At 35.0% G+C, this 14,225-nt stretch overlaps 1 protein-coding gene across 1 annotated transcript in view; it reads left to right on the top strand.

Annotated features, from left to right (window-relative positions):
• DEK (DEK proto-oncogene) overlaps window positions 1-14,075 on the top strand; it is a 33,469-nt gene extending 19,394 nt beyond the window's left edge. The window contains exons 7-10 of the mRNA XM_008568474.1: window positions 6,883-7,018; window positions 7,359-7,507; window positions 11,737-11,805; window positions 12,549-14,075. Of these exons, the coding sequence (XP_008566696.1) occupies window positions 6,883-7,018; window positions 7,359-7,507; window positions 11,737-11,805; window positions 12,549-12,560 (366 nt within the window). The 3' untranslated portion in view covers window positions 12,561-14,075. The remainder of the gene's footprint in view (window positions 1-6,882; window positions 7,019-7,358; window positions 7,508-11,736; window positions 11,806-12,548) is intronic.
• The last annotated feature ends 150 nt before the right edge of the window (window positions 14,076-14,225 follow it).

Here is a 14,225-nt window from a genome sequence, read left to right as displayed (position 1 = left end):
AGACTTGCACCTTCTTTACTCTTGGCATTCCGAGTTTTCTCAGCCAAGTTGTTAGAAGAATAGTGTATTTTAAGCTAATGTTTATTTTGTTCATCTGTTCACCCAGTACAACCTTTCTGCTGTGAGGACAGAATTCTGGCTCTGTGACAGGCGTCTTTTTTGGAGACCCTCCTTCAAGAGCCCTGCTGCCTATAAAAGATAGGTAAGCCTTACTCTCCCAAGATTTTTTTTGCCTTCCTTCAAAAAGTGCTTGTGTCATTCCTCTGATTCTGTACCTTCATGGTTATCAAAGACATGGAAAATCCCCTTCAAATTTTTGAAAATTTTTATTACTGATCTTTTAAAATTTTGGATTATAGAACATTGCACTATCTGAAATTAATGGCAACTGTCAATTTTTATTTGTTCCTTTTTAGCACATCAAAAATACCTAAAATACTTGATGGTCCTGATTGAACTGCTTGCAGTATATTCAAACCAGACTCCTTAAAAATAAATCCTATGACAATTTGGGGCCGGCCCGTGGCTCACTTGGGAGAATGTGGTGCTGATAACACCAAGGCCGAGGGTTCAGATCCCTATATAGGGATGGCCGGTTAGCTCACTTGGGAGAGCGTGGTGCTGACAACACCAAGTCAAGGGTTAAGATCCCCTTACCGGTCATCTTTTTTTTAAAAAAAAAAAAAATCCTATGACAATCTGGAAACCAGCTTTTTCTTTATTTTTTTTTTTAATTTTTTAACTTGTTACCTGTTTTTTCACCTGTATGTTTTATCAAAATTCTCAGTCTAGGATCCCACTTGATTAAATAACAAAGATGTTAACTATCATGAGTATCTCTAACATTTCTCCTTTATAGTGCTACATAGTGCTTATAATAGTAATTAGTAATAGTAAGTTTTCATAATATTTAAAAAGAGACCGAAACAGGTGGCCAGTACTTCATTTCTAATGTAACCACTTTTTATTGCTCAATTCAATGAATTGGAAGTATGCTAAGTGATTTGTGGGTTACATAATATATTTATACCCAAATGCCATTTGATAATATAGTATTTCAAAAGAAGGAGAATTTTCATATTTGTTGAGGAAAGGCTTTGGGGAGAAATGGAAGAATAACCAATTCAAGTTGACGTTGGGAATGGAGAGTAAAGTTGGACATGTGAACAGAGATGGGAAGCAGGGAAGGGGTGCCTTTGACAAACACAGTTCTTTGTGGTTAGAGTTGTATGCCCAGAAGTAGAGCAATGAGAGATGAAGGTAGAGTAACATAGGTTGAAGCCAGACTGTAGAGAAGTTGTGAGGTTGGGCATTGCATGACTAATAAAACCTTTGGAGATAGATTCATCATTTTCATTCATTTAGAATGATTGTTTTATTCTATACCTGAGCATTTTGCGAAGTAGGGGGAAAAATGAGACATGAGACATGTCCTGTGTCTTCCAGGAACTGACAAGTCTACCTTGGAAGACGTACAACTCATTCAATAAGCATTTATTAGTACATACAAGGAAGAAACAATTGAGAATCTACTATGTAGCATGTACTTGTACATCTTGCAACTCCTTTGGTTTTGACTCCATGAGAGATGAGGGAGATAACCTCATTTTTGTTCTTGGATGTAATATATAATGATGTTTTTTAGTGCTTCTTTCGTATTACTCTGTCTAGAGCTTCTAGTTCATATACTTCTGTCTTAGAGTTCTCTCTATAGAACTACTGATTTAGATCAAAATTTGATTTTAAGCAATAGCTTTAGAAAAGTTGATGAGTATCCTCTTCTGTTTATTAAAACTTAAAACTAAAAGCTATCAAGATAAACTTTGTAACTTAAAGAATTCTATTGATTGCTTCATCTAGTTCCTGCCTTTTCTGTGTATATCTCCAATGATTCATAATCTAGTCTAGGAATCAGCAGACTATATAGCCTGTATACCAAATCCAGCCTGTTTTTGTACAGCCTGCAATCTGAGACTTATTTTCCATTTTTAAATGAGTGTAAAAAACAAAAAATTAAGAATGTGCAGTGAAGACTGTATATAGCTAACAAAGCCAAAAATATTTAGTATCTGGCTCTTTAAAGAGAAAGCTTGGTGACAGATCTAAACTATAAATTTATTTCTCATTTTATATGGTGTGGCTAGATGAGTCAGCTGTGGGGCTTCAAATGTATATATGTAGGTGCCCAGGCCCACCCTTGATATGATCTAATTGTCCTTAGATGTACAAGCTATCTTGGTCTTAGCAAGCAGGGTGATTTTAGTGAAATGGAACCTTGGGGTTGGAAGAGAAAATTAAAGTTTATCTAGTCCCCAAGTATCTTTTCCCGCCTCAATTTTCAAAATAATTACATAGCAACTACTAAGTGCCAGTTCTAAGCTCCTCACTGGAGATCAATAAATATATAAGGCAAGGTCTCTATCCTTACACACTGTGGTTTGGTTGGTGGGAGTACAGAGGTCAAATATTGGGAGGAAAAAAACTACAGTAAAATATAACTTAAAAGCTAAAGAAGAGGCATGAACAATATAATGTAGCAGCTCAGAAGGTAGAGTATTTAGCTCTTTCTAAGGCCATGTGGAGAGCAAAATTCATGGATATAGTGAAAATTTCACAGAGGAGGTACCAGTTTGATCTGAGCCTTGAAATGTAAACAAGAGAGGTTGCCATACTAAACGAAAGGGACTGGGAGAAAAGTGTAGTTGGATTACATAAAGACCCATTTTAGCTTTTTTAAAAAAATTTTTTTTCTACAGAAAGCATCCCAGAGCCAGTGCAACGTTTGGAGGATAAGGGCCAGAGATAGCTCTAAGACAGTTTGGTTTCTTTGTTGCCGTTCTGTACTTTCTGCCAACATTTTTTATTGTTATCATTATTTATATGTAATGGGAAAATATCTAAATTTAACAGTATGATAAATATCATATCACCTGGCTTAAATTTAGTTCTATAGTTTCAACCCTGGCTAAAGAAATACATAGGGTCCATAGTCATTTCTGTAATACAGTAGGAGGCACACTGGCCCTAATCAGAGGTCTTGCTTCTTACTATGAGGTTTTGGCTGACTTGACTACTCATTGAGGTAAACAATTTGGTTTTTGTCTTTGGATTTTCTTTTTTTTTTCTTTGCTTTGTTTTGTTTTGTATTTCAGCTCATGCAATCATGTGTGTGAAAACTGTTATATTTGTATATACATTTTTCTTTATCCTTTTAGTTACATTTTCACCACTTCCTAGGGTCAGAGTACAGGTAAACCACATTTTGCAAATGATGAATGTAACAAGAAATATTAAGTGGCTACTGTAAGCCAAACACTCTTCTAGGTGCCGGAGACAGATGAAGCTAAATGAGATAGTCAGTGTCTGTTCTCATGGAGATTGTCAGATCTGCCCATAAGCTTGCAGTGTAGTAGGAAGACAGACATGTAAATAGTAGTGTTTAATAAACGTACATACATTAAATATCTGTTTCCTTTGTTGCCTTATATGTACTTACTTATTTTATCCTCACAACAACTATAGATATGGCCATAGTTCATGGAGCCTACCTTACAGGCATTGTTTTTATGTAAATTGTAAAATGTACTTTAGCGTGAGAGGTATAAAAATGTGGGAGGAAAGTGTTAAAGTCAGCAAAGTGTGGGTATTACTACCTCCGGTTTTACAGACAAGTAAACAGGCACGGAGAAGAGTGATTTTCTGGAGAATGCAGAATTGGTGGTGATGTGAGGATTGGAACCAGAAAGTTTGGTTGTGAAGCCCGTGATCTTATTCACTGCTTCACACAGTACCTTCTATAAAGTAGGGATCAATGAATTGTAGGCCAAGTGCTGTGGGAGTATGGATGAATCAAATTGATGATACCTTGAAAGATTTAGAGGAGGTGATTGTTGAGCTGGGTTTAGAATCATGAGTGAGATTTTCCTAAGCAGAGGAGAGGAATGAAAGTAACGAAGATTTGAAAGTTGATGTAGTGTTAAAGTGGGCATGGTTTAACTTGCCCTTCTCAGTTCTCCCAGTGTTTCTTTCCATTACTTCCCAATACTAGTTACCCGGGTTTGCCTTAACTGCCATTTTGTCAAAATTTGCCAAAATTGTCTATTGTGTTCCAATTCCAAGGTATGTCCTTTGAGATGCCCCCATTTTTCAAAGTTGCCTATCCCTCCTTTACCTAATAACTTGCGTTCAGAGCAGCTGAAATGATTCTTAACACCTGCAAGACTAAGTCACAAGATGTGAGTTTATCAGTTATCTTACCTCTCTGACCAAGATGATACCCCTAGGTATGAGTTTAGTTGTTTCAGTGTTCAGTTTTCACTGTTTCTCTAGTCAACACCCATCAATCTAAAAGAGATACCTTACTGAATGCCTACCTTAAGTTTGTCACAGAAAAATTTACAATTGGTAACTAAAGATAAGTGAAAAGTATAAATAACATAATTACAGGGATTTGGATGTTTGAGAATCAAGTCATATCTACCATAATGTAATAAAATAAGCATGATGTATCATAGTTAATACAGGTGGTGTTGAGTCCATCTCACTGCTTTTATAATTTCCATTCTGTGCATCTACCCTGCTTTTAAAGAATACTTTTTTTAAGTTATCGGAGGAAATTACATTTGCATACTTTAAAGAATTTCTCAGTTTACAAAAGGAAGCACCCATAATAGTAATAATAGCTAATATTTGTTGAGTGTTTCCTATATGCCAGGTACCATTAAAAGTACTTTCATGGGGCCTAGCCAGTTAGCTCAGCTGGTTAGAGCGTAGTGCCGTTAACACCAAGGTCCAGGGTTTGATCTCTGTACTGGCCAGCCACCAAAAGAAAATCAAAACGAAACAAGTACTTTCATATATTAATGTATTTAATTTCCTTAAAACCATAGGTACTATGTTTCTCTTATTTTGTAAATGAGGAAACTAGGGCCCAGAGATGTACTGGTGCTGGAATTTGAAACCAGGCAGCTTGCCTCAAGAGCCCACATGCTGAAGTATTATGTTGTATCTTCTTCTGTAGTACTTAAACACAGTATGTTTGCAATCTTTTAGAAATTTTGTTAATAAAAAACAGGCTAGTTGTCCATTTAGAAAAACTATAGAACATTACCCCGTCTAGAAAATGATTGAAATATAGAAAGATGTGCGGTTCTAAATGTTTATGTGTTTGTCCAGAAGTAAAGTTTTATGGAGATGGCTTGATTGTTCTTTATCATTACAAATGTTTGCTTTGTCAAACTATTATATGCTCTCAATTTGCAGTTTTAAAAATGGTGCCATATTTTGTATGCCTTCTGAAATTACGAGTCCTTAAAAGGCTATGGAAGTATTTTACTTATTTCATTTGAATTATCTAATTTGAATGGGAATGAAGTAATAATGCTTATAATGTTGTTTCTCTTGCCTATCCTCCCAACCCTTGCTATAATAACTTAGTTTCTTGTACCCCACAAGACCAGATTTTATTAGTCTTTGACTAAAGAGTGACATATAATAGTGATTATTTTATCTTGTGTGTTAAGTGCATCAACAGAACTTATGAATTTCTGGTATTGCTTTTTAAAGCCTAATGTAGTTTGTGTGAACTAGGTAGACGCTAAATAGAATTAAAACAATTTAGGTTAGTCATAGAAAACTGATGAGCCTGTCGTGTAACCCCCAATATCTAGAACATCTCTCAGAATTAGGAAATAAGTAAAAGCAGTGTCTAAATAACAAAAATATGGTAAAACTCATGCACTTTACTTTTAGAATCATCGCAGCCCCTTGACCCTCTTAAATGCATTTTTTAGTAGCAGTTAAAACCATATAAGTTAGCTAGTTCCCAGCCAACAGTATATTATTAAGGTAGTGCAGGGTGATGAATATTAGGCTGATATAGATATGTATAGTGATGGTATTGTAGCCAAAAGAAAGACAAACACTAAAATCCAGTGAACTGCACTTAGATATAGTGTGAGCCCACTTAACTTTTGGGACAGATTGGTCTGTATGCTTTATTCTGAAGGATAGGTTCAACCCAATGTTTCTGTCCTTTTAAAAAAAGGTTGAACTATGATGATAAAACTCAAGAGTGTAAAACATTTGGAGAAACATTCAAGTTTCTGTCAAGTGATTTGCAGTGTTTGCTTATATGATGTTTTTACCTTTGAGAATGTTAATTAGATGAGGAGTTAATGCTTCCTAATTTCATAGACCCTGGTTAAGAGAGTAAGTATAAACTATAATTTTGTCATTTTAATCTATCCATATGTATGTATTTTGCTTTTGGTTAATCAGCTATGGGTTAGTGTTTAAGAAACACAAGTTCTGGAGTCAGATCTATATTTAAATCTTGACCCCCCCACACACACCCCCATTATTAGTTAATGTGACTGTGGACAAGATGACCTCACTGAGCCTTAGTTTCCGCATATATTCATAAATATTGAGCAACTACTGTGTACCAGGCACTATTTTAGGAGTTAGGGATACGTCAGTGAACATTAGAGGGGAAAAAAATTCTGTCCTCATGGAACTTAGATTCTACTTGGAAGAGAGAGAAATAAATGAGAGGAGGATAATAGTATCTATATTTTAGGGGTGTTTTTTCAAGATTTAAGTAGGTAATACATATAAAATTTTCTATCCATAGTACAGAGTAAATGTAGGTATCTATTATTTTTTTGTGACTGATTCTTGCGATATCATGCTTAGATTTGGGTTAGGATAAAATTGTTTGTTGAGTGTATTTTGTCATCTTTCAAAAATTGGTAATTAGTAATAATTTTTCATTGGTGATGTGAAATATGACAATTTTCTCTAATATTGTTGAGGGGTATAGGGAAAGGAGGACAGCAATGAATCTCATCAGTATATATACTTTGCTTTTCTTTCCAACAGCCACCAAAAAAGACAACTAAAAGAGAAAAGCCTAAACAGAAAGCTACTTCTAAAAGTAAAAAATCTGTAAAAAGTGCTAATGTTAAAAAGGCAGATAGCAGCACTACCAAGAAGAATCAAAACAGTTCCAAAAAAGGTATGTTAGAAAAGGCATTATCTGCAACCATAAAGATACATATATATTGCACGTAGTATTTAAGTGTGTGTGGAAAACCGGTAAACTGCAAAGATCATTGGGGGGGATAGTAGTATATCATTTTTGTACAGTTCATAATTTTTCAAAATTGACAAAATTTTCAATGTATGTTTTATAGGTACTCTATACAGTGGTGATATATAATGATTTTTGGATTCAATACCCCTTTGAGAATTTGAAGGAAGCTTATAAAATTCTTCCCAACCTGTCTTAAATGTTAATTTACTTTGCTATGTAAGAAAAATTTTTATTCACATTTAATAAATTATCTTACTTTTAGAAAGTGAATCTGAGGATAGTTCAGATGATGAACCTTTAATTAAAAAATTGAAGAAACCACCTACAGATGAGGAGTTAAAGGAAACAGTAAAGAAATTATTGGCTGATGCCAACTTGGAGGAAGTCACAATGAAGCAAATTTGCAAAAAGGTAATTTGGCAAATGTTTAGATCATTTGCTTTTATTTGAAAAATTCTTTCACCCATCCCTTAACTTGAAGCTAGATCCTTATGTACTTTCATTCACTGAATAAATATTTATTGAACTACTGTATATCAGGCACTTTATAGGTGCTAGAATACCACATTAAATAATAAAACAGTGATAAAAGTCAAAGTCTCTGTCCTAATGAAGGTATTCTATAAGTAACAATAGAATGAGTAAAATGAGAGTGATGCATTCTGAACCACATAGGAAACTTGCTTTTCCTGATCTGGAAACTTTATTGATACATCTTCAGATTGTATTATTTAAAAAAAGCAGAATCTCATGGACCACGTTATTCTCTTGTAATATGATAAATGAGCTATTATAAATTAGGTTTTTAACTTATTAAACTTCTGTGGTGTTCTTGTAATACTTCTCAGGAAATAAAATGTCCTAGTCTTGAATATGATTCCATAGGGATTCCATACCCTGGGCCAAAATTGGGAGATTTTAGAATCTCATTTCTTATGGTAAAATGAAATTATAATTTGAAATGTACCAAAGGTAAAATATTCCATATATTTTTTAGGACATTGATTATTGTTTGTTTATTCATTCAGCATTCATTAATCCTCTACTGCATATCAAGCACTGAGCTAGATGTTCCAGGTAGAGCTGAAGAAATCATTGCTCAGCTTTAAAAAGGGGCTTGTGGTCTAGTGGGATAAAGACAAATATCTTAATTAGAGTATAGTATATGAAGAACAGCATGGAAGGAGCTACAGCACCACATAACAAACAAGACCTGCTGGGGATTGGGACAGGGGTTTGGGGGAATCAGGAAAAGCATCTTGGAACTGTGTTCTCAACCGAGTCCTTGGGAGCACATCCTGTTCCATACAGTTGAGGAACAGTGACACATTCACCGAAATGATGACTGCAAGGAATAGTAATTAGATTAAAATGTCTCAAGACTAGGATTAGAAGGAAGTCTTCACAGAAGTTAGGAGAGAATACTAAGGGTTTTGCAGATCTTGTTTTCAGGAAGAAAACCAAACTACAGAGTTTGGTTTTCTTCCTGAAGCTCATGGGGAATTGGGAGGCTGGGTAGATTATTGAGGTATTTGGCAGGGGAATAAAACAATCATTTTTATTCTTTATAATTATCCTAGAAACATCAAAAAGGATGGACTGGCAAAAGGATGAAACAAGAGAGGCAGGAAACTCAGTTTATATCATAATCAAAATGACAGGATTGCCATAATCCAAGTCATAAATTGAGGGAGCCTGACTAAAGGTTACTGCATTGTTGTGTAAGAGCTTGGATAGCATTAATTATAATAGAGAACAGGACAGAAAGAATACTTTTTGAAAAAAATAGTTCCAAACATTTTGAGCTGGAGCGCTTGGAACATCCTAGTGGGCAAAATTGTGAACATTATAATTCTCCAATTTAGGAGAGAGATCTATACTAAGGTACTGCTGGGAGTTAAAATCAGGGGTATAGATAAGGTGGCCCAGGGAAGAAGGTAAAGGGTGAGAAAAGCAAAAGACAGAGTCCTGAAGACTACCAACATGAGAAGGTTGGGAAACAATTTCTACAAAATATAAAAAATTGTTGAATCAGAATAGTAGAAGAAAGGCTAGAGAGAGTGCTGCTATGAAATCCGAGAGAGGAGACAGTCTCAAGAAGGGAGTAACACCAATTAAGAAAAGGTCATTAACCTTTGGGATAATGGTCATGGATATGGATATGGAAAGGCAATTCACAGAAAAAATATATAAGACCTATAAACATAAGAAAACACACTCAACTTTCCCTACTAACCAGGAAGATAGAAATGAAAAGGAGGCTGGCTGGTGAACTCAGTTGGTTAGAGCGTGGTGCTGATAACACTAAGGTCCAGGGTTTGATCCTTGGCCACACACATACCCCTGAAAGAAATATTTTTGCTTATTAGATTTTCAAATGCTTTAAAGATTGACAGCTTTCATTGTTGGCAAGGACATAGGGAAACAGGTGCTGTCATATGCTTTAAGTTGTAACAGCTTCTTTGGAGGACAGTTAGTACCTATCTTTAATTGCAAATACTCTTTAACCTAGCAATTCCATTTTTAGGTTTCTATCCTAAAGACATAGTCACGTCTGCACAAAAATGATTACAATAATATTCAGCATTTATGTAATACTGAAAAATCAGAACAAACTAAATGGCCATCAGTAGGAAAATGGTTAAACTGTGGTACATCCATATTTTTGGAATACTGTGTAGCAGTTCAAAAGAACATGGCAAAACCTTTCAGGTATTGTTAAATTTTTTAAAACATGGAATATTACCTCATTTCTGTAAATACAGAAAAACTATCTTGCCATTTATATGTGTATGTATGTATATATAAGTTCATTTTTTTTAAGGTCTGGAAGATAATATACCAAACTGATCACTGGTTTTCTTTGAGGGGAAAGAGGATTTGGGTGGGAGGAGCAGAGTGGAAGGGGAATTGAAGGGAGATTACTTCTGTCCATTTGAAAGACTTTTGTGAATACATTTATGAAATTTTCAAAGAGATTATTAGTAACACGGAGAGGTGAGGTGAGGTGAGGGCTTGACCTTTTTTTGGACTCCACAGTTAGGAGATGATCACACAGGAAGAGCAGTTTTGAGGGGTGGTAAAAGCCAAGGTTATTTATCCTTAGAGTGAGAATTAATGGTGAGGAAAATGAATGAGTTAGGTTTTATGTCTCAAGGAACTTGCTTTGGAATGAAAATAGTTATGTAAATGGGGGTCGGGGACATATAAGTTGATGAGAAAATATTTGTGAAGGTGCCAGGGGAGAGAAAGCATGTGTTATGCCAGGGACAAGTGCTGTGAAAGGAGGAGAAGCTGAAGCCACAGGCGAGTTGAGGAGGTAAAGGAAGTAGGAAACATTGATGAATCCATATACAACTGCAGGGGAAAGAAATATGTCAGAAAGTTGAGAGACTTCATAATAGTGGCTTCTTGGCTGAGAGCAGGGGTGTGGGACACTTGAGTAAGGAGATGAAACTGCCATTGGTGGGAATGAAAGGAGAACCTGACTAGAGACTAGGGATTGCGGGGGAGGCTTTGAAGTTGATACCATGAACGGAAAATGGGACCAATTTTTTCAAAGCTGTTTTCTCACAGCAATGTTTGAGCTAAAGCATGTTAAAATGGGTAGTTAGACCAGTTCAGGGTTGGGATTCTGCAGGAAAAGAACAAGAGGCAAACAGTAATTTAAATGATCAGACTATACTTATGAGGGTTGGCAGACTACAGCCTGTGGGCCAAATCCATTCTGCCATCTGGTTTTATAAAGAAAGTTTATTGTAATATAGCCACATTCGTTCATTTATAAGTACTGTCTATGGCAACCTGTTTTCACACTACGACGGTATAGTTGATTAGTGACAGAAACCGTGACTGACAAAGCTGAAATTATTTACAGTCTGGCCCTTTACAGAAAAAGTTGCTGACCCTGAACTATACTGTAAGAGTGAAGCCAGCAGGGTGCTTGAAGACTTAGCATATGGAGTTGGAACATGGAGTCAAGCAGCAGGTATAATGAGACCAAGAAAGTTGATAAGAGAGAGGGAAATTTAAAGAATTAAATTCTAGGACTAGAGGACTCCTGAAGACCACCTGGATTTTAGTGATTTAACTTTAGGGAGGGGAAATGAGCAGTGGAGTAGAGGGCTGAAGTTCATTAAGTTCAAGTTGTGGAATCATTTGTAGAGTATTGGACGATAAAACAGAGAAGAAAGTAAGATATTTCTAAAAGATGTTTAGCAAATAACCTGACAATATAAAGAACTTAGTCCACTTAACTAAGATCTACCTGGATGTTTTCCTTGTATTCATTGTTAATTCAGTCCATACTTCCAGTTTATAGAGCACTGAGAATATTTGCACGCTAGTTTATTTTCTGCTATGTATACAGTGTTATTAAAACTTTTCATTTGCAATAGAATTCTGAATGGTGAACCAAAGTACTGTTAGAATGTATGAGGATGCTTTAAAAAGCTTGTGGAAAAATAGAATTAGAAGATAATAGGAATCTATATTCGTGAAGATAATAGGAGTCCATGAACTTTTTGAAGACCCCTTGTACATGCAGCTATTTATACACAGCATAAGTTTCTTTTTATTCAAAGGCAGAGAATATTGTTGGATTTTAAAATCTGCTTTTAATGTTTTTCTTTTCACTTTAGGTATATGAAAGTTATCCTGCTTATGATTTAACCGAAAGAAAAGAGTTCATAAAAACAACTGTTAAAGAGGTAAATATTTCACTCTTTTCCAAGTTTTATCATTTTGGACATATAAGACAAAAGAAATTATGTACAGTTGACCCTTGAACAGCATGGGTTTGAACTGTGTGGACCCACTTATGTGGATTTTTATCAATAAATATATTGGAAAATTTGGGGTTAGGTATGTCATGAATACATGGCATACCTAACCAAACAGTTTAAGTAGCCTGCCTAACAGTAGACTATTAGTAGTTAGTAACAGTTACTTAAGTACTAGGAAAGTGGTTAAGTTTGGGGGAGTCAAAATTTATATGCAGATTTTCAATTGCATGGGGGGATAGCACCCCTGACCCCCACCTTGTTCAAGGGTCAACTGTATATCAAATACTGCTTATTTTTCAAAGTACTTGTGTCACTAAATACATTTGATCCTCAACTTTCTTCAAAATGGGAAAATGTTTCTTTTAATCCCCACTTTAGAGCTTAAAAATTAAGTTAGTGATAAAATCTTAACTCAGATTGAGATGCAGGCTCCTAGTGCACACAGGTAGCTGGGCGTCTCAAAGCTGCTCACACAGCTGCTGCAGGACAGGTCCTGCCCACCAGTCAAAGGCGGGGGAAGACCAACTAGTTTTTTATTGATCCCAACTGATTTTCCACGGTCACAATAGTAAAATAAATATGAAAAAGATGGAATAAGGTTTTACGATTGATGTATACTTAATATTATGTGTTGGGTATGGTAAAATCATTTTTCTTTTTCATTACAGCTAATTTCTTGAGATAGAAGACAGAGACAGATGACCTGTTCCCATAGATTTGAAGATCTGATTTATACCATTATACCAGCAAAGAGAATGTATTTCCTTTTCTAAATTCTTGTTAAGCATTGTGTTGGTAGAACTTACTTGCTGACCTTTTTATCTTGAGTGTTACGTAAATTTGAGTTTGCCGTTTTAAATTGCGTTTTTATGCAGTTTTTAGTTTAAAATCTTGCATGGCAGTAATTATTTTTTATAGTTGTATTTTGTATATTCTGGATTTCTTTATATAAGGTCATAGATTATTGAACTGTAGTGGTTTTTAGTGCACTTAATATTAGCTTGCTTAAGACATACTTTTAATCAAGTAGAACAAAAACCATTATAACCGGCATTTGTACGTGGAGAGACTATGCAGTATTTAGTATATGGAATATTTTGAATACACATCTCTTCTGTCAGTGTGAAGTGTGTTCATTATATTAATATACGAGCTACAGCTGGCCAGATGACTAAATCAGAATTTCTCCTGCATGTGTATATAGTCAAATTGTCAGCATGACAAAAGTGACAGATGTTATTTTTGTATTTTTAAAAACCAATTTGTTGTATATAGTTTTTTTATTTCTTTTGTGCTGATCAATTTTTAAACTCATAAGTAGGTAGGTATCTTTACAGTTGTGAACTATGAAATGTCAGTGTTCAACCAGATGGTATGATAGAGCAGTGAAAGTCAGAATTCAGTGACAGCAACACTGAAGGAACAGACAGTCCTGCTTTGCCTTGGAAGTGTCATCAATTTGTAGTTTTAGTGTTAACTTTTGCAAAAGTGTCTATAGGTACTTTTAGTATTAAGGACAGACCAAAAGGAACGCATCAAAGCTTCCAAATCTTTGGGAAAGGGCGGGATTAAGTACACACACATTTGGCTTATAGTAAATAAACTGATTTTTATTAACTGCTTTTGCCAATATAAAATGCTGATATTTACAGAAAACCTGGCCACCTTTATAATTATGATAAAAGAACCAGGTGTAATGCTAAAAGATTATGTGTAGGCAATAGCAGATAACTCTGACAAAGTATTTCTCAAAAGTGATAATATACTTATTTCTAACATTAAAGAAAATAATGTATAATCAGGGCTGTTGGGTTTTAAATTTTGGCCAGTCAGGATTCTAGGTGGTCAACATAGGGACCCCACTCTCAGTGAGACAAAATTAGTCTCTTAAATTGACTGTCTTGATCAATTTATTAGTCTGTGGATTTTAAAATAAAACATGCTGCTTATGACAGATATTTGATGGATTGTTTAAAAATATCTTTGCATCATAGAACAAATATAAAAATATGTTGAATGTTAACAGGTATTTTCACAGGTTTGACTTGTTTCTTGATAAAGTTGAGACATTAGGGAAAGGTATACTTAAAAATGAATGGAATAAGCTACTAAATAAGATCTAAGAATTGGCCTTTGATTTTAAATACTTAATTTGTTCTTACAAATCTTGTCAATAAAAAATCTAAATCAATGGTGTTTTAAGTCTCTTGCATTTGATGTCTTAACTTATTAAGGTTTTTTTTTTTTTAGCATTTCTCCCCTGTGGTGGAGGATTTCAGAACAGGTATTTTTAAGTGGAGTTAATCTCATAGCCCTATATGATTTGGAGTGTTCTTTTGCAATAA

This window comes from Galeopterus variegatus, unplaced genomic scaffold, assembly GCF_000696425.1.
Source record: "Galeopterus variegatus unplaced genomic scaffold, G_variegatus-3.0.2 Scaffold412, whole genome shotgun sequence".
NCBI classification, from domain to species: Eukaryota; Metazoa; Chordata; class Mammalia; order Dermoptera; family Cynocephalidae; genus Galeopterus; species Galeopterus variegatus.
The sequence above is the reverse complement of the archived record's forward strand: the minus strand, read 5'-3'. Positions and strand labels throughout refer to the sequence as shown.